Below are 27,806 nucleotides of genomic sequence, written 5' to 3'. Positions count from 1 at the left end.
CATGGGAGGCGGAGCTTGCAGTGAGCCGAGATCACGCCACTGCACTCCAGCCTGGGCGACAGAGCCAGACTCCGTCTAAAAAAAAAAAAAAAAGAAGAAGAAGGATGAGGGCCCAACAGAAAGATTGACAGCGCCTGGTAGGTGGGTCGGGGTGGTGACTCTTTGCTCTCCCCACAGAAACGCTAATGGACTCCACTACAGCGACTGCTGAGCTGGGCTGGATGGTGCATCCTCCATCAGGGGTGAGTCAGTGGTCCCCAAACCTTGCATTGGTCCCCAGGATCCCTCAAGCCCTGCTGCAGGGCCCGAATGCCCGCTCATATTCTAACCCCTTTCCCCCTCTTCAGGGCCCAGAGCCAGGCCTCTCTCAGCCCCACCCTCCCAATCCCCTACCATTGATGGAGCCATGATCCCCTACCATTGATGGAGCCAGTTACCATGACAACAGGCTGGATGCTTTCAGCCTTTATCCCGTGGAATCCTTAGGGCAAGGCTGAGAAGTAGGTGCTCTCACTACCCCCGTTTTACAGATGAAGACAGTGAACTGTCGTTTCCTGAGTACCCATTCTATGTCAGATACTGTATTAAGTACCTTTATACACATCATCTCTGATCCCATGGAGAGGAATTATCTCCATTTTACAGATGAGAAAACTGAGGCTCAGAAAGGTGTAGCCACCTGCCCAGGGCCCTATAGATAATAAGTGAAGGGCTAAGGTTTGTATTCAGGACTATGACTGAGCTCTCTCTGCCCGCTTTCTGGGTCCCCATAACACAAAGCTCCCCCTCCTTTGGTTCTTATCATCCTAGGGTCTATGCTGTGAGCTCTCCAAGAGCAAAATCTGGCATAAGTTACAGACTGTGGGGTCAAATACTCCTGAAAATCTGTCTTAGCTCTGCCACTCACCAGCTGTGTGATTTGGGGCACTTCCTTAATCTCTCTGAGCTTCAGTTTCTTCATCTATAAAATGGTGATGATGTTTTAGACCTCACAAGACTGTCGCGAGGTTTTTCTGCAAAGTGTCTAACACAATGCCGGGCATAGATTGGGCTCCCAGTCAAGAGTAGCTATAATCATCATCATCATTGTCATTGTCATGAAGTTGAATATTCATCCCTCATCCCCGCAGTCTCTGGACTCTATAACCCAGCCCTTCCCTTCCCCCCACCCCAGTTCCTCCGCTGGGACTCAGCTGCTGCCCCAGGGAACTGCATTCCCCCCACCCCCCAGGCCTGTGCTCTCAATAGGCAGGGCCCCAGGGTCAGGCCGCTTTCTGTGGCTCTTTCTTGTCACCAATTTTCCATCTGCGAAGGCGGCTGGGCCCACAGCCCCACCCTGCCAGTAATGAGGCCAGGCTGGGCTGCAGGGCCCCCGGACGCAATTATTTGGGGTGTTTAGGCTGCAGGGCCTCCGCATGTTAATTAGAGAGAGGGGAGAAAGGCAGAGTGCTCTAATTAAGTGTTCTAATTAAGTTCTGAAGAAGAGCAGCGGTTGTAACAAGGGGCTGACTTTGTCACATGGTGCCACCAAAAAGAAAAAAAAAAATTAATGCAATGTAGGGAGCTTCAGAGTCGCCATTGAAGAAGAGGCTGAGCCAGTCAGCTCCAGACCTGCCCTCCCCATGTGTACTCACCCTTCATCGCACCTGACCCTCCCCAGGCTGCCAGCCCCTGCTCCACACGCACAGACTTGGCCCAGGGAATCTGAGTGGCACAGGATAAAGGACACCCACTTGAGCGTGACACCTCTTCCATCAGCTGCCACCCCCACAGTCACATTTGGCAACTGGAGGCCCAGGAGGGAGAAATGACTTGCCCAAGGCCACTCATCAAGTTAGTAGAGCTGGGACTAGAACCCAGGACTCCTGGGGCACACTTGGGGTCCTTGTGTTTCCAGGCAGCACAGGCAACCACACGAACAGCTCTGGGTCTGTGTGACCTGGGTCAAATGACCTCACTTCTAGTCTCTACTCCCTCATCCTCTGTAAAAGGGGTCTAACCATACAGACCATGTGCGATAATCACACCAAAGAAATAAGATCCTGTTAGGGTGCCCATCCCCAGACATGGATGGGAGAGGGGACTCTGCTGTTGGGGCTCCTTTGGGTCTACCCCAGGTGAAGCCAGCCAACACCAAAGGGGATACGGGAGAAGGACAGGAGGGGTGGTTTCCCTCAGCAAGCTCTCAGTCCCACTGACACTGGCCCAAGAGGGCTGAGTGTACTGGGCACTCACGCAGGGAGATTGTTCCCGAAGGCCCTCGGGAAAGTTGGTGAATGCAAACAGCAGGCAGCCAGAGAGCCTGCTGCAGAGGAGACCAGAGACGATGCCCCAGGAGGGCACAGAAGTGTGCAAAAGACTCAGCGGTGGGAAGGAGCCTGGTCCGCGAGTGTGAGGAGGTAACCCGGGCCCTAGGCCCTTCCTGCCCCAACTTTCCACCACCTGGCCCAGCCCCTTGCAGCAGTGAGGCTTAGCATCTCTCTGCTGGGTTTGTGAGAGCCCAGGCTGCCCCAGTGAGGGTACAGGAGTACTCTCCCCAGGCAGGAAGGGTGGGCAGCCTCCCTCCAGGTACCCAAGAGGAAATGTTAGCAGCTGAAAGCCCCAGAGCAGAGCTGTTCTCATGGGGAAGGACCCTGTCTTCCCCATCATCCTAGGCGTTCATTGAGGATGAGGACTGTCTTCCTCCATCAGACCGAGAGTTCCCAAGGGCAAGGGCTGTCTCTCCCTGGTCAGACAGGGAGCTCCCCGAGGGCAGAGGTCCTGTCTCCTCCATCAGACTGGTAGTCCCCACAACCACAAAGCTATGTCTACTTTCATCAGAAGGAGCTCCCTAAGTGGGGAAGGGTTCTCCCTATTTTCCCCTTCCAGGTGGGAACTTCCTGGCCAGGGTCCCTGTCTCCTTTATCAGATTAGTGTACCCCTGACAGTAAGGGCAATGTCTCCCCTGTCAGCTAGCAGAATACCAAGAGCAGGATGTGTGCCTTTCCCACCTGATTGGCATGTCTCCCCCATCAGATTGGGAATTCTCTGATGTCTTCACCATTAGACTGGAGGATTCCCTAAGGCAGAGTCTGTGTCTTCCACCTTAGACTGAGTGTGTGCTGGGGCTGAGCCCTTACCGCCCCACCTGACGAGCATTTTACCCACAGTGGGAAGAGGTGAGTGGCTACGATGAGAACATGAACACGATCCGCACGTACCAGGTGTGCAACGTGTTTGAGTCAAGCCAGAACAACTGGCTACGGACCAAGTTTATCCGGCGCCGTGGCGCCCACCGCATCCACGTGGAGATGAAGTTTTCGGTGCGTGACTGCAGCAGCATCCCCAGCGTGCCTGGCTCCTGCAAGGAGACCTTCAACCTCTATTACTATGAGGCTGACTTTGACTCGGCCACCAAGACCTTCCCCAACTGGATGGAGAATCCATGGGTGAAGGTGGATACCATTGCAGCCGACGAGAGCTTCTCCCAGGTGGACCTGGGTGGCCGTGTCATGAAAATCAACACCGAGGTGCGGAGCTTCGGACCTGTATCCCGCAGCGGCTTCTACCTGGCCTTCCAGGACTATGGCGGCTGCATGTCCCTCATCGCCGTGCGTGTCTTCTACCGCAAGTGCCCCCGCATCATCCAGAATGGCGCCATCTTCCAGGAAACCCTGTCGGGGGCTGAGAGCACATCACTGGTGGCTGCCCGGGGTAGCTGCATCGCCAATGCGGAAGAGGTGGATGTACCCATCAAGCTCTACTGTAATGGGGACGGCGAGTGGCTGGTGCCCATCGGGCGCTGCATGTGCAAAGCAGGCTTCGAGGCCGTTGAGAATGGCACCGTCTGCCGAGGTAAGGGCCAGGGCGGGGCACGTGCCCCTGCAAATGCATAGAACTGGTCTTGGCTGCAGACTCGGGCTGCAGACTTGGTCTGGCCTCTGAAGCTTAGAGCTGACCATGAGGCACTCTAGGGCCAGGGTTTCCAAACTGGCAACCATCGTTCAGCTTCTTAGAGGGAGGCACTTGAATATAGCACTTTCTGAAAACGATCCGCGCACATGCCGCAGGTGGTATACCAGATAATCTGGGTTGGCACAGGATAAAGGTTTTTTGTTTACATCATCATATGAGTATGTCAAGTGGTGTCTTTTTCTTCCTTTACAAAGGTGATATGGTTCCCCTTTTAAGAAAACATATGTTATAGTAAGTAACATTTATATATGAATAAGTTAACATTTTTTGAGCTTTTACTCTGTCAGTATAGACCAGACAATGCTGAAGTGACCAAACAATAAAAGTTTATTTCTCCCCTTAATGCTCCATGTCCATTGTGGATCAGCTTGGGACTCCTCCCTCTGAGAGCCAAATGGATGGAGCACCACCATTAGGGATGTGGCCATCTGCAGGGCAGACGGATGGAAGGAGTGTGGCAGTTGGAATACCGGCTTTAAAGCTTCCACCTGGAATGCGCCCCCGCCATAACCTCTGTGCACATTTCACTGGCCAAAGCAAGTCACAAGGTTACTTCCTATTCAAAGAGTTGGAGAAGTGCAATTTTACTGTGAGCCAGGCCCACGACTCCCCTTGTACGATGTGCTGAGCACTTCTATGACTTAATTCATTTAATCCTCACAAGGACCCTGTGACAGAAAGTACTGTTGTATATGAAGAAACTGAGGCTCGGAGAGCTTAAACTGAGACTAAGTAGGGGATCTGGGATTCCAAAGCCCACCCTCTTAACCACCATGCCACACTGTTAGCTTAAGGAAAACTATTAAGTAAGTATAAGTGGTGTTTGAATATGGTAAAGAACCATGAAGGTGGTCTGCAAACAAACTTTGCAAACACGAGAAGTTTGTGAGAGGTACACCCTGGTGCTAAGAAGGCTGTGAAGGTTGAAGGACCTGGGTTAAATCACCCCTTCCACTCACTAGCGGTATCACCTTGGCCAAGTGTAAAACCCTCCTTCCTAGGCTGGTGTGAGGAGTCAGGAACTTGAGGCATGCAAAGTACTTGTAATGGTTTCCAGTACACAGGAAGTGCTTAATAGATGTTAACTAAATGAGATGATGTGTACAAAGCCCAGATGCTCAGCCTGTGAGCTGCAATGGTGGTGCTGGGGGTATAGGGGACTTGAAGCTACTTGTGTCATGTCCTCTTGCATTCCCCATTGGATTCAGAGGTTGGGGCCAGATCCTGGGGTGCCTCAGATGCCAGGTTAAAGACGGACCCTAATCCAGTGGCCTTGGAGAAGGCCAGATATACTTTAGCCTGGGGGTGGTTGCAGTGATCCTTACGTGATAAAATGCTTGTTAAATCTACCAGCTCTGTGGTTCCTCCCTCGGAGACAAGCAAGGCAGCTTTTCAAGATACCTAGAAGGACAGATGGGGGTGCCAGAGACAGGAGGAAGGGGCCTATAAGGGAACCATTGTTTTCATCTCAAGAGACAGTGGCAGCCTGGAGTGGGGCGTCCACCAGTGCTGGGGAAGAGGAGAGGCGAGATCAAAGGATGTTTTGCCAATGAAAGGGATGGGATGGGAAGGAAGACAGGATGGAAAGGGAGGAGAGGTAAGAGTCACAGGGAACAGGGCATTCCAGCTTGCAGAAAGGTGATGGTTCTAGAAAAGAAATGGGCAAGTTAGGAGAAAGGGCTGGTTTCTTGGGGAAGATAACAAATTTGGTTTTACGTCCTTGGATATAAAAGTGCACAGCCTTGGAAGGTGGCAGTGGTGAAACAGTGTGTGGGTGGCAGAACAAGTGAATGGGAAACCAGCCACTCATTGTTGATGGTTTGTTCAGTCATCAAACTTTTACTGAGCCTGCTCTGTGTTAGACCTTATGTTGAGCATCAGGCAGTACAGAGAAGAATCAGACTGTGGCTCTGCCTTCTGGAGCTCAGAGTCTAGCAAGGGAGACAGACATATAAATGTACAAAGGTGGTGATGTGTTAGACTTGTTTTAATAGGAACTGCTCAGGCTACAGTGGGCACAGAAAATGACAGAAGGCTTCACAGAGGAGGTGACATTGGAGCTGAGTCTTGGGTGGGTGGCCCAGGAATGCTGGAGGATGGAGCTGCATGAATAAAGGCCTGGGAACGTGAATCAACTTGGCCCATTAGGGAGGCAGTTTTGGTATGGCCATGGCTAAGGGCTGGAGGAGGGATGTAGGAAGAACTGTGACAGGTGGGGTATTCAGATGAGAAGGTATATTCATTACCTATTGCTGCATAAAAATTATTCCAAGACTTAGCAGTTTAAAACAACCAACAGATCAGGTATGGTGGCTCATGCCTGTAATCCTAGCACTTTGGGAGGCTGAGGCAGGAAGATTGCTTGAGCCCAGGAGTTTCAGACCAACCTGGGCAACATAGTGAGACCCTGTCTCTACAAAGAAAGAAAAAGAAAAAATTTAGCCAGGTGTGGTGATGTGCATCTGTAGTTCCAGCTACTTAGGAGGCTGAGGTGGGAGGATCGCTTGAGGCTGTAGTGAGCTATGATTATGCCACTGCACTCCAGCCTGGGTGACAGAGCAAGACCCTGTCTCTAAACAACAACAAACGTTCATTATCTCATAGTTTCTGAGGGTCAGGAATCCAGGTGTGGTTTAGCTGGGTTCTTCTGGCTCAGATTTTCCCATGAGGTTGCACTCAAGGTGTGGCCTGGGGCTGCAGTTTCATCTGAAGGCTGGACCAGGGAGGGGTCTGCTTTTAAGGTCACTCACGGGGTTGTTGGCAGGACTCTGTCCCTCACCACATGGGCCTCTTGCATGTGCAGTGACATTCCCCAGAGTGAGAGAGCCAAGAGAGAATACCAGCAAACACCCAAGACAGAAGCCACAATCTTTTATAACCTAATCCAGAAGTGACATCTTGCCACTTCTGCCATATTCTCTGCATTAAAAGCAAGTCACCCAATTCAGCCCATACCCCAGGGGAGGGAATTACACAGGGTGTGAATGCCAGGAGGTGGGATCATGGGGCCATGTTAGAGGCTGCCTGGCATAGGCAGGTTCTCAGAGTCAGAGCTACTCCTTGCAGATGGTGAGGGTACAAAGTGGGGCAGGGTTAAGGTGTGCCCAGCCCTGGCTCCCTTCCAGGCTCCCTTCCACTCTCATCTTCCCCTGGACCTGAAAGCCTCCCCAAGGCCTCAGCCCAGCCCAGCCATCCACTGAGTGTGAGTGGGGTCCAGTCAGGGTGTGATTAATGAGCTCAGGGAGCCCAGAAGGACACCAGCTGTTGCTGTGGCCTGTGCTGCTGTCACCCAGATGTGAGGCTGCTGCAGCCCAAGCCCCATAGGCACTGGCCCCGCTGGAGCAGGACGTGCAGGAATGGTGATTCCAGCTCACATCCAAGTAACATTGGCCAAGTGCTTTCTCGTCCTCTAGCTTAGGGCTTCTCAACCTTTATTGTGGATCAGAGTCACCTGGTTAGTTGGTTAAAGTGCAGGTTTCTGGGTCTGACTCAAACCTCTCCCCCAGGTCTGGGAATGTGGCTCTGAGATGGGGCCAAGAATCAGCAGGGTTTGTTTTGTTTTGTTTTGTTGTCTTTTGTTTTTGTTTTTTTTTTTTTGAGACAGGGGTCTCACTTTATCACCCAGGCTGGAGTGTAGTGGTGCAGTCTCAACTCACTGCAAGCTCCGCCTCCTGGGTTCAAGCAATTCTTGTGCCTCAGCCTCCTGAGTAGCTGGGATTACAGGCGTGCACCATCATGCCCAGCTAATTTTTGTATTTTTACTAGAGATGGGGTTTCACCATGTTGACCAGGCTGGTCTCGAACTCCTGGACTCAAGTGATCCACCTGCCTTAGCCTCCCTAAAGCTGGGATTACAGGCATGAGCTACCGTGCCCAGCTGGAATCAGCATTTTTAAACAAGCAGTCCTGATGATTCTGTACCAGGACCATGAGCTCAGACGCACGATGTGATAACACATGTTTGGCTGGACCAAGCTGGGACCTAAGGCCAAAGAGAGGACACTAGCCCAGCCCCAACACCACCCCAGGGATTGTCCCTCCTGGGGCAGTGGAACATTAGCAGAATCTCTAAGAGGATGTGGTTTGAAAAGATGCATTTAATATTGAGATATAATTTAATAGGAAAACATCCATTGCTTTGTTAATATAAATTAGAGAAAATAAGGCTGGATTAAGTCTTCTTGGCAGATGGAGAGTGGGGGAGTCCTCACAGGGAGTGGCCACCATCCTTGGTGTGGGCAGTGATGGTGAACAAAGGCTTACTAGTTCCCAATGCAGTGAGTGGGCTAAACTGATTCAATCTGACCAACTTCTCTGGTGCCTACTGTGTACAGGGCACAGCGGGAGAGGGGAGGGGCCTGGGGAAGCCAACCATTCAACACGCATGTTTTGAGTAACCTCTGTGGGCCATTTAGCCCTCTAACAAATATGCATTGCATACCTGCTGTGAGCCAGACACATTCCAGGTGCAGGGAGATACGGAAATGAACAAGACGGACACATCAGTGCCCTCCCAGAGTTTTTAGTCTGAGTGGGTGGATAGGAGACGAACAGAAGAAAAAGTCAGTGAGCAAATAAATAAACTAGTTGCAGAATGTGATGAGTGAAGGGGGAAAGAATTGTGCAACAATAGAGATCAAAAAGTGGCCGTGCTTCAGGAAGGGCTTCCTGGAAGAGGTATCATTGAGCTGATGGGCCTGAGAAGGCTGTGGGGAAAGCATTCCAGGCAGAGGGTCCCTGAGAAACCCTGACACTCAGGGTTTGGTCTGAAGTGGCTCCTGGGTGAGCAGGGGACTCAGACACCCAGGGAACAAGGCAGAGTATGGTGCTGCCACAAATGAGATCCGTCCAGGCAAAGTGCTTTGAGAACATGAGGAAAAAGCCATCTTGTATGACTGGGTATTTCAGAAGGCTTCAAGGAGAGAGTAGCATTTGAATTAGGCCTTGAAGAGTGAGTAGGATTTGGATGGGTGAAGGTAGGGAGGAAGGGAATTGTAGGCAGAGAGAACTATACGAATAAAGGCCCCAAGGTGTGACAGTACAAGGCATATTTGATGGGTAGAAAGTGCTTTGCAGGGTGTAGGGATTAGGACGCAATTTTCCCCTATTTATTCACCTGTTCATTTTTTATCGCATGCCTAATCGGGGTCTACACTGGGCATACAGCTGCCAGGTGAGGATTCCTGGGACTTCCTTTAGAAAAGCCCTGTTCCCTCCCCAACCCCAGTCCCCGCTGGGGCTTCCTGCCAGCAGGTCTGCTGGGAGTGGCAGAAGGTGTCCCTGGAATGCCTTCTTTGCAGCAGCTGCCCGCACCCAAGTCTGTTTCTCTGACTCTTTCTAGAGTATGATAGGTGTGATTGTGAATGTTCCCCTGCCCCAGTTTCTCCAAGCCTGCCTGTCTCCAGATTCCTGTTCTCCTTGGTCTCTCCTTACCCACCTCAGTCCCACTTCCGCCTGCCCATCAGGAACCCCCAACCTAGCCTTCTTTGGGGACCTTGCTCTGTTCTCTCCCAGTGGCCAACCCGCATCTGCGAGGGATCTGGAGGCAGTTCCGCAGTGAGCATGATTGCTGCGATGCTATCGGGCGTAATGGGATTTTTAATATTTAGCTTGGATGGGGAGAGGGGCTGCTAGCCAGCTCGGGGTGGTTGCACGCACATGTTGATTCGCTGGCTCCAGCTCAGACTCCCCAGTTCCCAGCTGCTGGGTTTCTCCTCCCAGCCTCTCCTTCTTGTCTGCCCTGCCCTGCTGTGCAGCCCCTGCTCTCTCCCCAGCTCATGGCCTCTCCTTGACCTTGGCTTCAGAGACCTGCTTTCAAACCCCAGCCCTACCTCTCACTAGCTGTGTGACCTTGGGTGAGCCACTGACCCTCTCCCAACCTTTGTTTTCTCATCTGCAAAACAGAATAAACAGAGGGCTGTTATACAGAATAAATGAGAAAATACCCAGAAGAGTGTTATAAAAATAAGATTAAGGACTTTTATGAACACTGTCTTTGCCTGTGAACTTTTTTTTCTTTTTTTCCTGGTGAGCTTTTTATTTTGAGGAAAAAATAACTTTTCCTTATCACAAAAGCAATGCAGGTTATTTGTAGAATCTTTAGAAATTACTGATAAGCAAAAAGGAAGAAATTAAAATCACCCATAATCCTATCATCCAGAAATAAGCACCGTGAAACAAACTGGTATAGGTTCTTCCAGGTGGATTTATGTGTATTTACACATACTGATTTTTTGTTTTAAGAAAAAAATGGACTTCTGCTTAAATTACATGGGTTTTTTCTTTCTTTCTTTCTTTCTTTCTTTCTTTCTTTCTTTCTTTTTTTTTTCCTTTCAGAGAGACAGGATCTCACTATGTTGTCCAGGCTGGTCTTGAACTCCTGGCCACAAATGATCCTCCCACCTCAGCCTCCCAAAGTGTTGGAATTACAGGCATGAACTACCATGCCCAGGAGGAGAATTTTTGATAATAATATTTTGTGGACATCTTTGCATATCATGTCAGAGCTATAACATCATTGTGGAGAAGCTCTTAGGATCCCATAGAATAAATGTACCGTAATTTATTTACTACTGCTCTGTTGATTGACAGCTTGCAGTATTTTACCATCTTAAACAAATGCTGGGGTGAGCCTCATTGTTTCCCTGTCTTTTTGCATTGCTGCTGATATTTGCGTAGGATACATTTCTAGGCGTGGAATTGTAGGGTCAAAGGGCATGTACTTTTTTTAGAGCTTTTGACAAACATTGCCAAATTACCCTCCAGAAAGGCTGGACCAAGTTACCCTCCTAGCAGCTGCCTTTGAGAGTGCCTGTTTGCTGGCATGCTCTCCAGCATGGGATGTTATGCCTGTGGCTTTATTTTCTGTTTCACTCCAGAATCCTGTGCTTCCCAGCCAAGGGAGGGAAGGGCCAGGGGTCCTTTCTGGGCCTTCAGAGTTGGATCCTCCTTCCCACCCTGCTTTCAGCTCAAGCCCTTCTTACAGAGGCTGGACCAGTGGCCCAGATGTGTCTGGGGGAGTCAGCGGGGGTGGGTTGCGGTCAATGGGGTGGGCTCTGGGAGGGAGGCCGCCAGCTGGCAGCCTGTGCTATGCTGACTGGGGAAGGGTGTGAGGGTTGGAATGCTGGGTGGGAGGGGAGGCCCAGACCCCCACACAGAAAATTCTGCTGCTTCTCTTCAAGGACAGGGTGGAGACACCCAGTTGAGGGAGAAGGAGGGGGGACAGAAAACTCCTGCAGACCCCCAGGCTCAGGCCAGGGCTGAGACCACACAGGCCAGCCTTTTGTGAAGGGAATTAGATAGGGACCCTGGCCAATGTACTCAAGTGATTCAGGCCTTTGCTCTTAAAAATAGGAAAAATTCTGCACCCTCCCCAACTTCCCCTTTCCTATCCATCCATTGGTCCATCCATCCATCCATCCATCCATCTGTCCATGATACATCCATCCATCAGACATCCACTGAAATCATTCAGCTCTTGATTTTTCTTCCTCTTGGAGGACTCAATTATGTCTTCATAGAGGACCAGGAAGCTAACCCTTGTTGAGTGTCATGTGCCAGGCATTAGGGGGCCTTGGAAATGGCCATAATGACCCCTGCCCCCAAGGCCCACCCAGCCTAGAGATGGTGACAGATACATCTACAGACAGTGAAGGTGCAGGGGGACTGGGGTTATGCTGAGGAAAGCAGAGCAGGCAGGGAGGGTCTGTGGAAGCTGACGGAGGCACCCAGCCCATCCAGGGGAGCGTCAGCCAGGAACAGGCGGTCAGAGGACGGCCTCCAGGAAGAGGGGCCACTCCGGTGGAAGCTGAGCAAGGAGCAAGAGTTAGGCAGGTAAGGAGGAGGTGGAAAGGCCTGGAGGCAGCCAGAGTGCATGTTCCTGGGAAGGGTGGGGGTCAGTCACCTCAGTCCTCTCTCCTCTCTGAGTCAGCTAAATGGAAGGTTCTGGATCTCAGGACATGAGATGATTCTTTCTCTCTGGTCTTCAAATTCCTAGTGATCTGGGTAGGAAATATGGGACAATTTGGGCTTCAGAACAGCTCATTCATTCTTCACTCAAATACCGCTTCCAGGACACCTGCTGTGTACCAGTTCCTAGGCCAGGTGTGGGAGCTGCCCAGATGCTGAAGGCCCTCCGTACCATCCCTCGGGCTGCCAGTCTAGGGCGCAGGAGAGAGCTCTATCCATAACTACAGACTTGGGGTGTTTAGGAGGGAATGGGGAGAGAGCCAAGAAGGCTTCCTGGAGGAGGAGCCATTTTCCCAGGGCTTTGGAGGATGAGAAGAACCAAGGGCTGAAAGGGCAATTAGTCCAGGAAAAAAATGGTTGGAAATGATGGCGGTTTTTTTCTTTTTAAACCCTAGCCTCTTGCTTATCCCCAGACAAGGTGCAGCCATCCAGGGAAGAGCAGAAGAAAGGTGTTCTTGGCCAAGGGAGGATGGTGGAAGGGCTGCCAGGGTTTCAGTTCTACTGCCCTCAAAGGCTGAGGGTAGTCCTGAGAGGCCTGGAGGAGGCCCGAGACAGGGAGGTGAAAGGTGCCACCTGTGTGTCCCGCACTGTGGTATATGCTATGCTTCCATTATCTTATTGAAACTTCTGTTGGTATTATTAGCTCTATTTTACAAATGATGAGACTGAGGCCCAGAGAGGGTCATCAAGCTGCCCAAGGCCACACAGCCACTAAGTAGCCAAGCCAGAATTTGAACCTGGCTTTCTGCAGCTTGCTGGGACAACTTATTAACCTGAAAAGGTTGGATGCCAGAATGTACTCACCTTTTATACCTGGGGCCCATGTCTTATCCACCTGGTCATTGAGTCCCGATCCTGTAGACCCTATGGAGAGCGACCAGCAGGGTGTGATAGAAAGAACCTCAGTTTGCTTACCTGGGAAATGGAAACATTACACCCTGGCCTGCCTACCTCCAGATGACGGAGGACCCCCTGAGATGGTGGAAGTGAAAAGAGCTTGGCAGATAACCGGCTAAGGGGCTCATGTTTAGGACTGTGGGACCTCAAAGGAAAGAGGGGGCTGACCCTACTGGGGCAACCAGGAGGGCTTCTTGGGAGAGGAGGAGACCCGGGTCTGGGCCTTGAATGACGAGGTGCTTTCCTATCAAGAGATGCAAGGCAGGATGGAACACAGTCCCAGGACGAAGGCTCGGGAGTAAGGAAGCCTCAGGGAAGGAGGCTCCCCCACCCTGGCTAACCTCTGGCCAGAGAGAAAAGCCCCCAGTCTGTCCCACACCGCACATACCAAATGCTCACCTGGATGGGCCGTTCCTGCCCAGTCACCTCCTTGAATCCTCTCATCAGACGAGGAAACTGAGACTTGGCCAATGTCACACCCCTCTTAGGTGGCAGGGACAGGTCTATGCCTTTGTGCCTTCCACTTCTGATTTCTTCTGATACAAGCAGTATCCACTGGCCCTCAGTCACCCTACAGGGTTGGATAAGGTCATCCCTATTTCACAGAAGAGGAAATTGAGGGGAAAAGTCCAAGATGACCCAGCTAGGAAGAAGTAGGGTTAGAACCCAGGCCATCTGACCCCGGAGCCCTGCACTGTCCTCTCTCGGCCCCAGACTGGCTCATCTGGACCCTGAAAACACATAGGCTGCCTCCAGATCACTCCAGCAGGACCATAAACAGCTGGGAAGTTCCCCGCCCTCCAGCCACTGCCTTTTCATCTGGCTGGGCTTTAGAATCTGGCAAGAGAGGCCCGTTTATTGAGGAAGTTTATGCATTTAACAGTTTAAGCCTTTCTAAGCCTGTGGTACAACAGGATTTGGGAGCTGTTAACAATTCTGTGTGGTTAAGAGCTTTTCATTGCTCTGCGGCAGCTGGCACAGGCCCCACTGGCCTGCTCTGGCCTCACCCCACCCTGTTTGGGCACCCCCGTCCCTGGGGCCTGTTATCCTCACTCCCCCCACCCTAAGCCCTACACCTCATACCTCACAAGAGGAACCGAGGCCCAGAGAGGGGAGGAAAGTTACCCAAGGCTGCATGGCAAGTGAGAGACTTAAACCAAGACCTGCCTGAGTCCCTGGAGAGGAGGGAACATTCTATTGTTAATTCTTTATTGGCAGAACTTGCAAAGCCTCCCTAAAATCAACATCTGTTTGATTCCCTACCAGGGCTCTAAGGCAGGGAGTCGGAGGTGGCTCGCCCAGGCTCACTCACCTTATCAGGTACATACGGAGCTGAAATCAAAACTCAGGCCTCCTGAAATCCTAATGAGAATTCTTCACGCCATACTGAACTGGTTTCCATTTTGTTTTGTTTTGTTTTTCCCCCATAGCTTGGTGGGAGAAATGCCATTTGTAATGATAATGTCTTACATATGTACAGTATTTATTTACTTACACCCTGCTTTATTCCAGAAAAGATTGGAGGCTGCTTTTGTGTAATATTCGGATTCACTCCATGAGATATTTTGATCTAAATGATACCCACATGAGAGACGCATGGCAAAGGTTATTGGCACCATTCTAGAGACAAGGAAAACTGAGGACACGAGGAGGCATGACTTTCTCAGCGTCCCATATACTTTGTCAGGCAGAAGCCGGGACTAGAACCCAGCGCTGCAGGCTCCTAGACCTGGCTCTTTCTGGAGCCCCTTGTCATCTCTAAGATGTCCAATCAGACAGCTCCCCCCGCTGGGGGAGGTTTTCCGGGACCTGTTACCATCCCGCCAACCCATCCACACACTCCTCTTCACACGAGCCACGTGTTCTCAGGTCTGTGAGGAGCTCACACTGAGGCTGGCCTGCCTCTTCCCACCCAGGGCAGAGACCAAGGTCTCAGGGGAGCCCAGGCGTCTCACTCCTGCTAAGGTGGAAGTGGGTGCAACAAGTATTTATTGAGCACCTTCTGTGAGCTCAGCACCATCCTAGAACCTGGAAATACAGTGGTGAACAAAACAGACAAAATAGCTGCTCTTTTGGAGCCCACACTCCAGCTGGGAAAGACAGGCAGTTGGGGAATACAGTGGGAAATACACAGTATGTCAGGCGGTGATTAGGACAACGGGGAGAAATAAATCAGGGAAGGGGATGGGCTGCGTAGCCCCCATGGCTGGGGGGCCAGGGGTTATCCTGCGGGGTGGGCTGGCCTGGGACTGCTGCTCTTGCTGGTATCCTGGGCTTTCTGCTCCTTCCTCGGGCCTTCCCAGTCTCTTCCCGTGGGACCTGGTGGAGGTTGGTTTAAGTTACTGTTTTCATAACGAGGATTTTGTTTTCTGGTCACAGTAACCTGCTTGCCCAATGAGACAACAGGCCAAGGAGAGGGCCGTGAGTGCACAGCCATTTCCATTTCACTTGCAATCCGTGAGCTTTGTCTCCTGTCCTCTCTGTCCCCCCCATCCCCCAAACAAAGGGGGCCAAGGCCACAGCTTGCCAACTTCACAGCTGTAAAAACTGAGGCCCAAGAAGTTAGATGAAATGACTTGTCTGGGGACCGGCACTCAAACTCAGGGTCCGACTCCTGACTCTGTACCTCTTGCTGGAATCTACTTGTAAGTAACAGAATAAGAATCCCCGGAGGAGGCAGGCACAGGCTCTTATCAATTGGGTGCTCACTCTGTGCCAGGCTGCTGCCTTGAGCTTGGTGAACACTCCGCTGAATCCTTACAATCCCCAGAAGCTGGGTACAACTATTACAGAACAGGAAGCAGAAGCTCAGAGAGGTTAAATAACCAAGCCAAGGTCACACAGCTAATGGACAGAGGAGCCAGAAGTGAAATCCAAAGCCTGTACTTGTCCTGCTGGAATATTCGCAGTGTTTCATCATTAGTACATTTTTTTCATGACTGTTATCTCATTGGATTCTCAAGGACTCTAGGAAGTAAAAGGGCTATTGTCCCCATTCTTCAGATGAGGAAATCTTAGCACAGTGAAGTGACCTGCCCAAGGCTCACTGCTAGAAAGGGTCAGAGCTGGGACTGGAACGGGGGTCACCGGGTTGGTTTGATTCTGAAGCCCCCCTTGCTGCTGACTCCCGTTCCTAGGGCTCGTGAACACATTCATATCAGACATTCGTCCCCTTCATTCCACTAAAACAGCTCATCATCGAGGCCTCCAGTGATGCCCGTGTTGCCAAGTCAGTGGGAGACATGGACGTAATGTCCCAGACCTCATCTTCTTCGACCTGCCAGCAGCATCTGACAAAGTGACTGCTCCCTCTTCTGGGACCTCACTGGCTCCCAGGGTCCCACCCCCCTCCACCTCTCACTCTGAGCACTTTGTGGCCAGTTCCTGTTCATCTCCCGACCTCTCCACCTTGGAGGGCCCCAGTGCTGTGTCCTTGGCCTCCTTTTCTCTCTCCCTGATGACTCCACCCAGCCCCACAGCTTCAAATGTCTTCTCTGGGCTGATCTCTAACCCAGACCTCTATTCTGAAGTCCAGACTCACTCCACTGTCTCCTGGCCGTCTCCACCCTGCTCCCACCCTGCCTCCTCCAGTCTGGGATCCCTAGGATGCTTGGTCTGGCCAGAATCTTTAAGACTCCCCATCTTGCACAGTGCAAAAGCCAAGCTCCTAAAAATGGCTCATAAGGCCCTCCATCATCTTTCCCTTCTCTCACCTTTTTGACCGGTCTCCTCCCGTTTCCTCCTTCCCTCCCGCTCTCTAGGCACTCTGACCTCCTTCTGCCGGGAATGTTCTTTCCCTAGATATCCACAGTGGTTGCTCCATCATCTTCTTCAGGTCTCTGCCCAAATGTCACCTGCTCACTGAGATCCCCCATCACCCAATTTTTATACAGGCATGCAGCCTGTCCCCTTCCCTAATCACCATCATCCTAATCACCATCTGACATACTATGTATTTCCCACTGTGTTCCCCAACTGCCTGTCTTTCCCAGGTGGAGTGTGGACTCCACAAGAGCAGCTATTTCGTCTGTTTTGTTCACCATTGTATTTCCAGGTTCTAGGATGGTGCTGAGCTCACAGAAGGTTCTCAATAAATACTTGTTGCAGAGTCCCACCCACCCCAGTCTCAGACATGGACCCTTTCAATCCTGCTGGGAGTAACGCTACTAACCAAGGCCCATGGAGAGGCTGGGGTTCTTCCTGCCACCTCTGGAGGGCTCCTGAGGGACTGACATGGCCAGGGCGCCCCACAGGTCTGTCTGTGGTTGGGATAGATGTTTCTAAGCACAGATGGAGACTCCTTATTCCTGATACTCAGGGTTTCCCTAAGATCTCAAATCCCTCTTGGAGCTAGAGGCCTTAGAGAGCATTTTTCAGTCTTACCCATTTTTTTTTAACATAAACCACTATAGTTTCAGCTCCTGCTCCCTTCTTTGCCCTGGCATGACCATGTTCTGAATCTCTGCAGTGTGGTCCTAGACCAGAGGCTGCTGTGGGACTCGATTCTCTCATAAGGAGCTGGTGGGAGCCCACCGTGTGTCTGGGTCTGTGCAGACCCGGAATTGGAAGTTGCCAGGGGGAGCCTTGCACAGAGAGAGCTCCCCGTCCTGCCACTAGCCATCCATGAGACTGACTGACTTGGTTACGTCCTTTTTCTGAGCCTCAGTTTCCCTGTTGTTAAATGAGACCAGTAGTCTCATTTAACAACAGGTTTGAAGGTTTGAAGAGGCTCCGAGGAGTCAAAGGAGCTCAGAAGGCAGGAGCAGGATGAGAAGGGAGGCATTGTCCGGCCGCAGGATGGATGGTTTCTCAGGGTGGACACCAGCCCAGTGCTGGCAGAGTTTCTAGAAAGCAAGGCAGTGCCTACATGTCTAAGGTGGGGGGGACATGGTAACTGATGAGCCTTCAGTTTTAAGCAAGTCCGAGCACACAGCAGGTACCTAATATGTGCATGTGTCACGGCACTGTTTTAAGCAGCCAGGGTGCATTGATTGAATAGTGCAGGAGCAGCTCACAAAGTCAGGATCCCTGGGTACAAATTTGGGTTCTGGGACCCCGGCAGAGCACTTCCCCTCGCTCCTCCCACCTGTGGAGCTCCGTGTCACCGTCTGTAGAATGTGCCTAACAGTCCCTGATTCCATTCTACCTGGTCCTTGTGGCACTCCTCGAGAAGCCATCAGGACAGCTGTGACCTTCTGTGACATAAGGATAAGGACCCTGTGTTGCCTCCCACCACTCCAGACACCGACAAGCAGGAAGGTTTAGCAAAATAGGTAAGAGCCAGCCACCTGGGTTCAAATACTGGCTCTGACATCTGCTACCTATGTGGCCCTGGACAGGTGACTCACCTACCCAAGCCTTGATCGCCTCATCTCTAAAATGGGCTCAATAATGAATGGAATATGACAGAGCAAGTTGTGAAGACTCAAGGAGATAATGAAAAGAAAGTGTCTGCACAGCACCTGACATGAGGTGCGTGGTCAGTAAATGTTTGCTCTGTTTGACACAGCCTGGCCCCTGCGATCTAAATGCTCGAAGTCATGACCATCCCCTTTTGCAGATGAGGGAACTGGGGTTCAGAGAAGCCAAGTGACTTGCTCCAGTCCACACAGCGAGTAAGTGGTTGTCACTGAACACAGGTCGTTTGGTGGAGCAGGAGGTATGACCTGGGTGAGGCTTAGGGGCCATGCAGAGCTATGTCTGTCGCTGTGTCCCCAGCAAATTTTGGGCCCAGAGCCTCATGGCAGCCTTAGAGAGAAAAGCTTCTGCCCTGGGGGCTTTGCAGGCCTGACCTGGGACCTGTCAGGGTTATACTGGCTCCTTCTAGGAAACCAGCCTCAAGTTCCCAGTTCCCTCCCTTAAAGGCATTGCCATCTGATTAGCAACATTTTAAAGACCTAAGAGTGGTCACTGGCGTGTCTGTGCTGCCTGGGCAGGCCATGCAGCTTTGACAGCCCCACATCCGTATCCCTGGCAACCCTGGCCCTGAGCTGCCCTCCCCCACACCCTGCTGTCAGAGCTGTCTGTCTGTGGGAGCTCCCCGGAGACCCAGGAGGGATGTGCACGCACGTGCTGGGTCAGCACAGAGCGTCCCTGTACGCATGCGTGTGTGCTGGGCCTGCTGGGAGTTGTTTGTGTGCCCATACGTGCACTAGCATACCCACTGAGCCAGCCTCTGCACGTGCTGTTGGAACGTCTCTGGATCTATGGGCATGTACGTACATTTCAGGGGCGGGCTGCGCACAGAGCTTGCCTGTGTGGGTGACGCTGGAGCCTGCTGGGAGCCATTCCTCTCCCTGTATTGGTGTGTTCCTGTGTCTGCCTGACCTGCCGCAGCATGTGTGTACAGGGAGGAGCACACTCATGAGTGTGCTGGATCAAAGCGCACACCTAAGAATGTGTGGGTGCAGCCGTGGAGTGAGGTCCCCATCTGTGTGTACACGCCACTGCTGTTGAGTACGCTCACTGGGTCATGCAGGTGTGTGTTTGCATGGGTGCCCACCCACTCACAGGGAAATCAGCCAGAGTATTCAGATTCATGTGTACATCTGTATATTTTATCAAGCCAGATGTACATGAAAATGGGTACTTGTTAGCATATGTGAGCCCTATCTGTGTGAGTATGTGTGTGTGTGTGTGTGTGTGTGTGCACACACATGGCTGGATCAATTTGTGGAGTGTGTGCGTGTGTATGTGACACACACACACTCTCTCTCTCTCTTTCTGGGGGCCAAGATATGTCAGGGCCATTGATTTTCTGTCTCTTAGAAATTCCCTTTGAGGTCCTATTCATGCCTCTTTCATGAAGCAAAATCAGTGGTTCCAATGTTCTTAAAGCAAACCAGGCCTGTTTTGCAGCAACGCTCCATCCCTGGTCCGCCCATCTCCTCCACCGGTTGTGCCTGCACACACACATATACCCACAGGACCTGCTTGTCGTGCTTAGGTGGGCACAGCAGCCCTGCAGGGGTACAGGGGGCAGGCTCCCTGGCCAGACTCTGCTGCTTTCTAGCTGTATGGCCTTGGCCATTTCCCATCATTTCCTGAGCCTCGGGTTCCTCCTCTGCCCGATAGGCACAGGGTGGTAGTGAAGATGTGAGTCGTGAAGCCGCTGCCAAGGCTGGAGGTTTTCTCTCATCTGTCCCAGCTATTACGTTTACAAAGCACTTTCATCTGGGGAGAGAGGCTTGTGTCTGTCCTCGCCAGGCCAGCAGAGGAGCTTTGGGAAGGGACACCCATGAATGCCCCCCTTCCTGTGGGCCCTCTGCTCCAAGCATTTTGCTGACATCCCTTCATTTTTATCCCAGCCACCGCCCTGGGTGGCAGCTGGTGTTATCCGCCTTCCACAGAGGGGAAACCGAGCCCCAGAGAACTGCAAGGGCTTTGTCGAACTTCACCGAGAGCAGGTGGCAAGCCAGGATTGGGACCCAGGTCCAGTGGACTCCGGAACCTTCCCACCGCATTCCAAGAAAGCTTCCTCCAGCAGGCAGGAGTGAGAGGCCAGGCCTTAGAGGATGCCCAGACCCCACACGAGGGGATGGCCTCCAGGCCCAAGGCACCATGTGGGCAGAGGTGCAGCACAGGGAAACGCCAGCCTAGAGGAAATAGGCCCTCAGCCTCTGTCGCCTGCCTTTGGCTCTCCCATCCCATCCCCTTCCCCCTCCAGATGGGCAGCCCCTCGTGGGGTCCCCTCCCGCCCCCTCGTGCTGCAGTCTTTGTGGCCCAGGAAGAATGCCTCTCTTTATCTCCCAGACGCCCCTTCCCTTTGATTCTCCTCTACCCAGCGTTTCTGCTGACCTCTGCGTGTTGGGAATCCAATTAGAGGAGCGGACAGGGAGAGTGACAGCCGCGCCGAATCCCGCCTCAGCCCCTCTGAGCACGCTCAGCCAAGCTGCAAGCAGCGCGGGGCCTGCTTGTCATGCTGGGCCCTGCACAGGGCTTTGTGGGGATTAGCTGCTGGGGGGTGGGCTGCTCGCAGATGGGACCAGAAGTGATGCTGGTGAATGTCACGTCCAGGCAGAGAGTGGAGGAGGGGGCCCGCCCAGTGTTGAATCCAGCTTGGGGAAGAGAAGAGAAGGGGGCTAGGGGGCAGACCAGCCTGGCCCATAGGAGGCCCATGGGGGAAATGATGGCCCACTTGGGTCATTTGGTTCCCCATTTGAGGGTTGGAGGGTAGAGCTGGCAGCCAAGCTCAGCTGTGTCTACTGTGGAGTGGGCACCAGAAGGATTTCCACCTGGGAGGGGCTTTGGGGGATTGATTGGATTGCAGGGGTGGGTATTGAAGCTTCATTTGCAAAACACTTTATGTATGATGGAGGTGGGGACCCTAAGAACGGGGAGGTGGCAGGCTTTGAGAGATGTGTCTAGAGAATCTGCCACCACCAGCCACCTCTTGGCAGGGCCACCAGTCTAAGGCCAAAGACTATGCCCTTCCCCAGCCAGCACCATGAAAGTTACCCTTCTGGTTTACAGCTGTGGAAACTGAGGCTCCGAGAGGAGAAAGGTCTGGCTCAAGGACACAAGGGTAGTCCATAGCAGAGATGTCTCATCCCCCTGTCCACCCTCATCACCCAGCCCCACCCCCAACTCCCTGGACCTCCTGAGTGATGAGAGTCCCTGATGCCCTTCCCCACAGAGGGATATGGCATCTAAGGAAGTGGATTTCAGGCCCTCAGGGGAAGCAGTATCAGGTAGAATATGGTCTGACTCTCAGCTCATGGACCGGCAAATGCCCCTGCCCCTCTAGAAATGTGTCAGGCCTTGTGCTGGGCCAGAACACAGTGGGATCTGTCGTGGCCTCTGCCCCCAGGAGCCCACAGTGGACAGAGACAAGGAGCCCCTGGTGCACAGAGAGGGTGGAGTGTGTGCATGGAGCAGTAAGGACTATGGGGACCCACTGGGGAGACTAGGACTAGAATGTGGGGATGGGACCACCCTGAGCCTGGGAGTCCCAGAGGCCTTTCTAGAGGAAGGGCCACCAGAACAGAGACCTGGAGGACAAGCAAGAAATAGCCTGAGGAGGCTCTGGCTATTCTAAGCCTGAGAGGCAGGGTAGTTGTGGGGCTTCTAGCAGGAGGGCATCTCCTGTCCCTCAAAGCTTTGTGCTCATTCCATAGCTGCCTGGGCCAGGCAGGACTGACCCACCTCCCACCCGCTGCCCTAGTGAGGCTGCACAGCTGCAGCCGCTGTGGAGTTGGCAGCCACTGGATGTTCAGGATCTTCTGTAAGAATCATGGTTAGGCCGGGCACAGTGGCACACACCTGTAATCTCAGCACTTTGGGAGGCTGAAGCTGGAGGATCACTTGAGCCCAGGGGTTCAAGACTAGCCTGGGCAACATGGTGACACCCCATCTCTACAAAAAAATTAAAAATTAGCCAGGTGTGGTGGTACGCACTTGTAGTCCCAGCTACTAGGGAGGCTGAGGTGGGAGGATCACTTGGGCCAGGAGGTCCAAGCTGCAGCGAGCCATGATCTCACCACTGCACTCCAACCTGGTCAATAGAGTGAGACCCTGTCTCAAAAAAAAAATAATATATATATATGTGTATATATATGTGTGTATATATATATGTATATATATGTATGTATCTATATGTATATGTGTATATATGTATATGTGTGTGTATATATATATATATATAAATTAGCTGGGGTGTGGCGATGCATGTTTGTGGTTCCAGCTACTAGGGAGGCTGAGGTGGGAAGATCACTTGAGCCTAGGGGTTCTAGGCTGCAGTGGGCTGTGATTGCACCAGTGCACTCTAGCCTGGGCAACAGAGTGAGACCCTGTCTCAAGAGAAAAAAAAAGTGTTTAGAGATAGTGGTTAGGAGGCCACAGTGCCACAAGCCAACCTTAGAGATCTGGAATTTCTGTGGTGGTGTTAGGCACATTCCATACACATCTTCACCAATCCCTGGGAGCAGGAGTTGCCCACCCTGTCTTACAAGTGAGAAAACAGGTTCCAAGAGGCAGAAGGGCTTGTGCGGTCTCACAGAGCACATTAATGGAACTGCCTTTTACACTCAGGACCGCATTAGACCTTTCCCACCATCCCAGGCTGCCGCAGCCAGTGTGGGAATGAGCTTATTGGGTTGGCTGGTTTGGTCCTCCTGCCCAGCACCGTACCTGTCACACAGGAGGTGCTTAGTGGGTGGGGGATGGATGCATGGATGGAGAAAACCAATCAATCAATCAATCAATTCTTCCTTACCTAGTGCCTTTAAAAAAAAATGTGCACCACCCCCCATCCTGCCAGCGAAGGCTGTATTAAGTATGAATTAATCTTTCAGCTCAGTTCTCATGAATATAAAATGCAGAGGGTGTGTGAAGCCAAGAGATCAAGACTAGACACCCCAGTCTGCCTGGGCCTGAAAGCGCACGCTCACACCCACTCACACTTGGAAGTGCGTTCTCACAGTCATGCAGACTCACTCACAGTCCTCAGCCACCCTCCTTAGCCCCCTCTAGGAACCTCCCCGCCCCACCCTGCCCTGCTCAGTTGGGCCCCTTCCAGGTCAGGCTTCTCTGGGCCACCACTGGCCCAGCTCTTTCCCATCCCACACCCTTCCCGCCCCTCCCAGCTCTCTGAACTTGACTCCTCCCTCCCACCTGCCTCTTCTCTCCTTCCTCACCTTGTCTCTTTGCCCCCGCCTCTGTCCCCTGCTCCTTCAGTGTCCTCTTGTCTTCCTTCTCCTTGTCTTAGTCTCTCCATCTCCCCTCCTCTCTGTTTCTCTCTCTCCCTCCCCTGCCTCCCCACTTCTCTCTCTCCCCGTCTCTCTAGCTCCCTCCCTATTTCCTTCTCTAAGGGGACCACTTGCCTGTGCCTGGACATGCCAGGGACCCTGGGCAAATTGTGGGCTAGAGAGTGAATCCTCCCTCCTCAACCCAGACACATTGGGGTCAGGACATGCCCCCCAACCTCCCCCTCTAGCAAGGGGCACAGGTACCTACATACCAGGGCCACACCTTGCCCCCTCTCCTTGCCCCCACCACCTCCCAGGGCTGGCATCCTGCAGGTACGGGATGAGCCATGCACCCGGAGTCCACACCAGACATCTGTCAAATCCATGCCCCACAGGGGGCCTGGCCTGTTGATTCTGAAGGACTTCAGAAAATGGATTCTAAAGGGACAGAAGTGTGTCCTGGTTCGACGTGACCCCATTTGTGTGTCTCTGAGCCATACGCAGTCTCTCTCAGCCTCAGTTTCCCCACCAGGCCCTTGAATAAATTAAATGAGGGGCTGCCAGCCCAGAGTGGGCTGAGATAAATGTCTCCTGACCTCCTGTGGTGCTCCCCAAGGTGAACATTCCAGACCTGCCACTCCCCTGTGGCCTGACTCAGGCCCTCCCTTTCAGGAGCTGACCTCCCTCCCACTGCCTGAGGACTCTGGCACAGGATGGTCTCACCCTCTGCCCCTCTCCCCACCTCTCTGCGACCACCCAGTCCAGACAGCTGGGCTGGAGGGGATCAGAGACTGTGAGCAGCCACCTCCCACCCACCCTGGACCCAGGGTCAGCAAGGAGCAGGTGGGGGTGCAAAGGCTGTGATTCTTTTGGGTGGGAATGGGGGTGAGGGTGAGAATCAGGCAGGTGCATGTACGTGTGTGTGTGTGTGTGAGAGAGAGAGAGATTGGGAGGGAGAGGGAGCTCACTAGCGCATATGTGCCTGCCAGGGGGGCTGCAGATGTGTCTGAGGGTGAGCCTGGTGAAAGAGAAGACAAAAGAATGGAATGAGCTAAAGCAGCCGCCTGGGGTGGGAGGCCGAGCCCATTTGTATGCAGCAGGGGGCAGGAGCCCAGCAAGGGAGCCTCCATTCCCAGGACTCTGGAGGGAGCTGAGACCATCCATGCCCACAGAGCCCTCCCTCACACTCCATCCTGTCCAGCCCTAATTGTGCAGGTGGGGAAACTGAGGCTGGGAAGCCACATAGCAAGTGACTGGCAGAGCTGGGACTGGAACCCAACCAGCCTCCTAGACCACGGTTCTTCCCATCAAGGGAATGCTAGAGACTCCAGCCAGGTACAAAGTTGGATAAATGAAAGAATGAATAATAGCCACTGATGTTTGTAAAGTGCACAGGGCAAACACTTTATAACTCAGTAATCACCCCCCTTTTACAGGTGGAAAAACTGAGGTGCACAGAAGTGATGTAACTTGCCCAAGTTTATACAGCTAATAAGTGGCAGAGCCAGGATTCAAGCCAGCAGGTTCCAGAGTCTGTGCTCGCTGTACCTCTTAGAATAGCAAGTCCTTGAACCACAGGAATTGCCACATTTCTGTGCCCCCGGCTCTGAGCACTGGCTAGGCACATAGCAAATGCTCAACAGTGCTTGCTGAGTCAATGAGTGGATGGATGGATGGATGGTTGGATGGATGGATGGATGGATGGATGATTGGATGGGAAAGGAGTTCACCATGAGGATGGCTTCCCAGGCCCCAGGAGCCCAGCTTCTCAGCACAGTAAGGTCCTACTGCATGTGCTTGGCTCCTGCCGCCCCTATTCCCACCCCCACCAGGCAGGTGTTAACTGTGCCCTCCACAGGGCCAGGCCCCACAGGGACAAAGCCGAGGGCGCGCCTGGGCGGCCCAGCCCCTGCATAGGCTGAAGCTGCTAACAGGCTGGAAATCTCTTTTGTCAAAGCCTGCACTGCCTCCAACCTCCTTTAATTAAAGACAATTAGTGCTTTCAGCCCCTCTGCACAGCTCAGCTCCCCTGTTTGCAAACACACAGCTGCGGGAGCTTTGTGGGCCCCCCCTCGTCACCACCCCCCAGCCCTACTTCCCCAGAGACACACAGAGGTGCCTTTATTATCAGCACTCCGGCTGCAGCACCAAGAGGCAGGCGCCTCTGCTTAAAGGAAGGATGGGAACGCTTCCCAGCTAGGCGGGGGAGCAGGAAGAGTTGAGGACCCTGGGGTGGCCTGGCACATGTGGGCCATGGGTCCCACGCTTCAAGGAACAGCCACTTGGGGCACCTCTGAGGGACCTGTCACCTCCCCTTCTCCCCTTCTGTCTCCTCTGCTCCTCTGGGCCTGCTTCCTGGAATTTGGGCTGTCCACATGTTTTCTCCCAGAATCTTGTCTCTGACTTGGGCACTGTAGGGTGTAGATGCTGGCCCTGAGTACTACCTTAGGAAGGAAGGAAAAGGGAGAAATGGCTTTTATTGAGCACCTGCTGTATGTTAGGGTGCTTGCTAGACTCTGGCTCTACACACCATCATTCTGAAATATCCCCATTTTATAGATGGAGCTGCCAAGGCGCTCAGAATGGCTTGGTGACTTGGCCAGGCATGACAAGGACATAGCAGAACCAGCATTTAAGGTCAAGCTTTCTGGCCTGAGCATACTGGTTGGATCTACGCATATGAGGAGCCCAGCCTCCTAGAAGTCAAAAGGTCAGCTGGTCCAGCTCCCTCCCAGCCTCTACCCCCATGGTCTGAGCCTGTGCCATGTGTACTAGGGAAGTCACAGCCACATCCATGCCCTCCAGATGCTCCCAGTAAAGGGAAGATGCCACCAACAGACCCTTACACAGTGGCAGTGCCCTACAATGGTGGAGGGCTCTACAGAATTCCCGGGCAGCACAGAGGAGGGAGTGACTTTGCAGGGAGGGGTGGAACATTTGAGCTGGTTCTCAAAAGGTGAATGGTTCTCAAAGAGGACAGTGGGGCAAAAGTATTCTAGCCAAAGGCCAGAGGCATAAAAGAAAAGCAAATTCTGGCCAGGCACGGTGGCTCATGCCTGTAATCCCAGCACTTTGGGAGGCCGAGGCAGGCGGATTAGCTGAGGTCAGGAGTTTGAGACCAGCCTGGCCAACATGGTGAAACCCCGTCTCTACTAAAAATGCAAAAATTAGCTGGGCGTGGTGGCGTGTGCCTATGGTCCCAGCCACTTGGGAGGCTGAGGCAGGAGAATTGCTTGAGCCCGGGAGACGGAGGTTGCAGTGAGCCGAGATGGTGCCACTGCACTCCAGCCTGGCCGGCAGAGCGAGACTGTCACAAAAAAAAAAAAAGAAAAAGAAAAAGAAAAGAAAAGCAAATTCCAGGAAAGGTGAGCAGTTCAGGCAGGAAGGGTATCACTGGGCCCATTGTGGATGAGGGGACTGAGGTTCCCCAAACCTGAATGCGGTGCTGCACCCACCCCATTTCTCAGCTCCTGCAGGAAACCATGACTGTGCTCACTCTCCTTTGAATCCCAGGACCTCAGCCAGTGCCTGGCACAGAGCAAGGGTTGGGGACATATCTGCTGAGTAAATAAAATGTCCCAATGATGGCAGGTGAGAGGCCCACAAGCTACCTGTCTCCCTTCCCGGGCACAGGGCAGACATACCAAATTAACCACGGCCCTCTTCCACCCAGTCCAGAAGGGGCCCGAGGCCAACTCCTGGGAGCTGGTGAGTGTGGTGAAACTGACGTGTCACCGCAGAGTCAAGTCCAATGCTCACATTTTGCAGATGAGAACATCCAAATAGTATGCTTCTGAATGGGGAGGAAGAGATAATAAGATTAATAGCTTAACATTTACTGAGTGATATTTATATACCAGGCACAGTTCTAAGCTCTTAATGTATATTTAATTCCCGTAACACCCTTATGACACGGGTATTAATCTTCATCTTCTCATTTTGCAACGAGAAGAGCTGAGGCACAAAGCAGTTAAGTAACTTACCCAACACCACACATCAGTATGGGATGTGCAGGGCCAAGATTCAAACCCAAGGAACCTCACTCCAGAGTCATGCTCTCAACCACTATGCCATATGTCCTGTCCTCCATCGGCATGGGACCTCGTGGCCCCCAGAGCCGGCCACCCTGCGGGCTGCTGGGCATCCTGCCTTGCTGTAAGGCCTTGGCTTCTCCCACTCCAGTGGAGAACAGACAGCTGAGTCAGAGCTGGTGGGGCCGGGCCAGGCCTGGGATCCATCTGCCTTTCAGCAGCCTCTGGGCCCATTTCCTCGGGCCCAGACAGCTTCCCGGCGGTGCCTCTG

The 27,806-nt window shown here is 52.6% G+C and overlaps 1 protein-coding gene across 7 annotated transcripts in view; it reads left to right on the top strand.

Annotated features, from left to right (window-relative positions):
- Positions 1-27,806, top strand: part of EPHB2 (EPH receptor B2) — a 206,997-nt gene that overhangs the window by 71,683 nt on the left and 107,508 nt on the right. For all 7 annotated transcript variants that reach the window (XM_063701892.1, XM_055355247.2, XM_031011809.3 and 4 more), the window contains exons 2-3: positions 178-242; positions 3,150-3,834. In XM_063701892.1, coding sequence (XP_063557962.1) covers positions 178-242; positions 3,150-3,834 — 750 coding nt within the window. The remainder of the gene's footprint in view (positions 1-177; positions 243-3,149; positions 3,835-27,806) is intronic.

Source organism: Gorilla gorilla, chromosome 1 (assembly GCF_029281585.2).
Source record: "Gorilla gorilla gorilla isolate KB3781 chromosome 1, NHGRI_mGorGor1-v2.1_pri, whole genome shotgun sequence".
NCBI lineage: Eukaryota > Metazoa > Chordata > Mammalia > Primates > Hominidae > Gorilla > Gorilla gorilla.
Note: the sequence above shows the minus strand (reverse complement) of the source record. Positions and strands in the feature narration are given on the sequence as shown.